The sequence below is a fragment of the Cajanus cajan genome, chromosome 11 (assembly GCF_000230855.2).
Source record: "Cajanus cajan strain Asha chromosome 11, NIPB_CcT2T_4, whole genome shotgun sequence".
In the NCBI taxonomy this organism is placed as follows: domain Eukaryota; kingdom Viridiplantae; phylum Streptophyta; class Magnoliopsida; order Fabales; family Fabaceae; genus Cajanus; species Cajanus cajan.
In genome coordinates, this window is record NC_138527.1 from 31828476 (window position 1) to 31830735 (window position 2260).

At 37.0% G+C, this 2260-nt stretch overlaps 1 protein-coding gene across 1 annotated transcript; it reads left to right on the top strand.

Moving 5' to 3' along the window:
- Positions 1-1217: 1217 nt before the first annotated feature.
- LOC109800152 (uncharacterized) lies at positions 1218-2260 on the top strand. Its single transcript, XM_020360878.3, has one exon. It carries the CDS (start codon positions 1685-1687, stop codon positions 2189-2191), a length of 507 nt encoding a protein of 168 aa, XP_020216467.1. The 5' UTR covers positions 1218-1684; the 3' UTR covers positions 2192-2260.

Genomic DNA, 2260 nt, shown 5'->3' on the forward strand with positions numbered 1-2260 from the left:
GTGATGTGTAATTTTTTATGTTTAAATAATGAGAAGTATTAATTTAATTAGCAAAATCTTATAGTTATGAACGGCTACGTATCTTAAATATGGCTGTTATTATTTCTTGACATTCAAAGCAAATAAGAATTAGGAAGCAGCTCGTATGAAACTATATATAGAGCTATATTGTTTAGTGACTAATGTAACTTGTTTAAAACCTAGCTCAAATTGTAAAAGTGGATATATTTTGATAAGGGTTTATTAAATAGGTAAATTGTTTTTATACTTCACTAGTTCACTTAGCTATTTATGGTTTGATCGCATATGATAAAATGTCTCCTTTCCTATATGATGCCAAAAAGTCTTGTGAGTTTCTTTTCTTTCCTATATGATGCCAAAAAGTCTTGTGAGTTTCTTTTCTCTCGTGAGTGTAAGATATCATTAACAAAAGTAAAATGATTATGATGAAAAAGTTAATTCCCTGTAAAGAATACAAGAAATCTTGTTTGTTAAGATTGATTTCCCTGTAAAGAATACAAGAAATCTTGTTTGTTAAGATTGATTACGTGTTTGAGTACACGTCTAAAACATGATTCAGAACAAAAATAACGTTTAAAATGTAAAAATTATAATTAATAATTTTTATCCTAACGTGATTTATTATGTTAAAAATCTTAACCAAACACACACTTAAACGTTTATTTTTAAAATAATAAACGTATTATTTTCTTTTAAATTTTGCGAGAAATTTTTTAAGCCCTTCGTGAAAATTTTGAGCACAATTAGCTACAGTCCAAATTGTATGATTTTTATATATAATTGCAAATGATTTTACTAAAAAATCTGTATTCGTATATTTTAACTTTACTACTGACATAGATGCAACAAGCAAAAAATATAAAATACAAACGACGAGTGGGACTGTTTTTTTCCTTCTTTTATATATATATATATATGCTTGCTTCCTCACGGATCTGTGGCGAGAGTGGAAAGTAGAAAAAAAATCTTATCGTGTTTACTTTTTTCTTTTAAATTTAACAAAAAGTCATTACTACGTGCCATCATATCTATCGTTGAATTAAAGCACTCATTTAAGAAAAGGAAATTAAGGTCGTGTGTATACTGTGTCCAAATTCAAATAATTAGGCGTACATTCGACAATGAAATCTGGGATCACAAAGAAGCGAGTAATTTTGCATGTTGAATGAGTTCTTAGGGGGTTCTGACAAAGGGAACAAGCGGATTTTGCAATTTGCACATAAGTAACAAGCTTGTAAGTAAAAAGAATGACAAACTGTTTTATTCTTTCAATTATTAGATGTACAACGAAATGATCATGGTCATCTACATACACGTGTGAACACCAAAACAATGAATCACCAAAATAATCATCATAATCATGAATATCATCATCAACGGTCACCCCTCCCGAATCTCGAATGAACAAACACATGAACGAGGAACAAAACTAGATAACACATAAAACCCGAAAAAAGAAAAAAAAAAAAGAAAAAAAAAGAAAGAAAGAAAACGCTACTCAACAAGAGCAGAGGATAAATAAATGAAATAGATCCCGTCCGTCCGTCTATAAAAAAGAAGATCAAGGGCCGAAGTGCCTCCACGTGGACGAATCCAAATCACGAAATTTGTGTCCTAAGCCAAGACGAGGGCGAGGAAGGTTCCGGCGAGAGCGGAAGCAGCAATGAAGGCCTTGCTGGGGGAGAAGGCGGCGGAGGGTGGTGGTGGTGACTCAGCTCCACCTGAGGGCCCAGGTGCAGGCCCAGGAGTAAGTGAGGGTGGCCCAGGTGGAGAAGAGGTGGAAGAAGGGGTGGGTGCCTCAGACGGCGTGGAGGCTGGTGCTGAAGGAGAAGGAGGAGAGGCTGCAGGGGAAGAAGCTGGAGCTGGTGTAGGGGAAGGTGTAGAAGGTGTAGGTGTAGGTGTAGGTGTAGGTGTAGGTGTAGGTGGTGTTGTTGTGGGAGATGGGGCTGGGGCTGATCTAGGTGGTGGTGGTGGGGTTGTTGTTGGTGCCTGTGTGGGTGCACCACTTGGGGCTTGTGCTATGCATGAGGTAGCCAAGAGCCCCAGGATGAGAAGAAATTGTACTGCGCCACCACCCATCTTAGAGAGAGAACAAACTGCTAGTGCCTCTGTCTCTGTGTGTGTGTGTGAAAGAGAGAGAGAGAGAGGAGAGTTGAGCAGTGGAAGATGATAAGGAACAGAATATATAAAAAAGATTGTAAGTGGGGGGGCTTCAATAATGTGCCAAGATTCCTCCAAC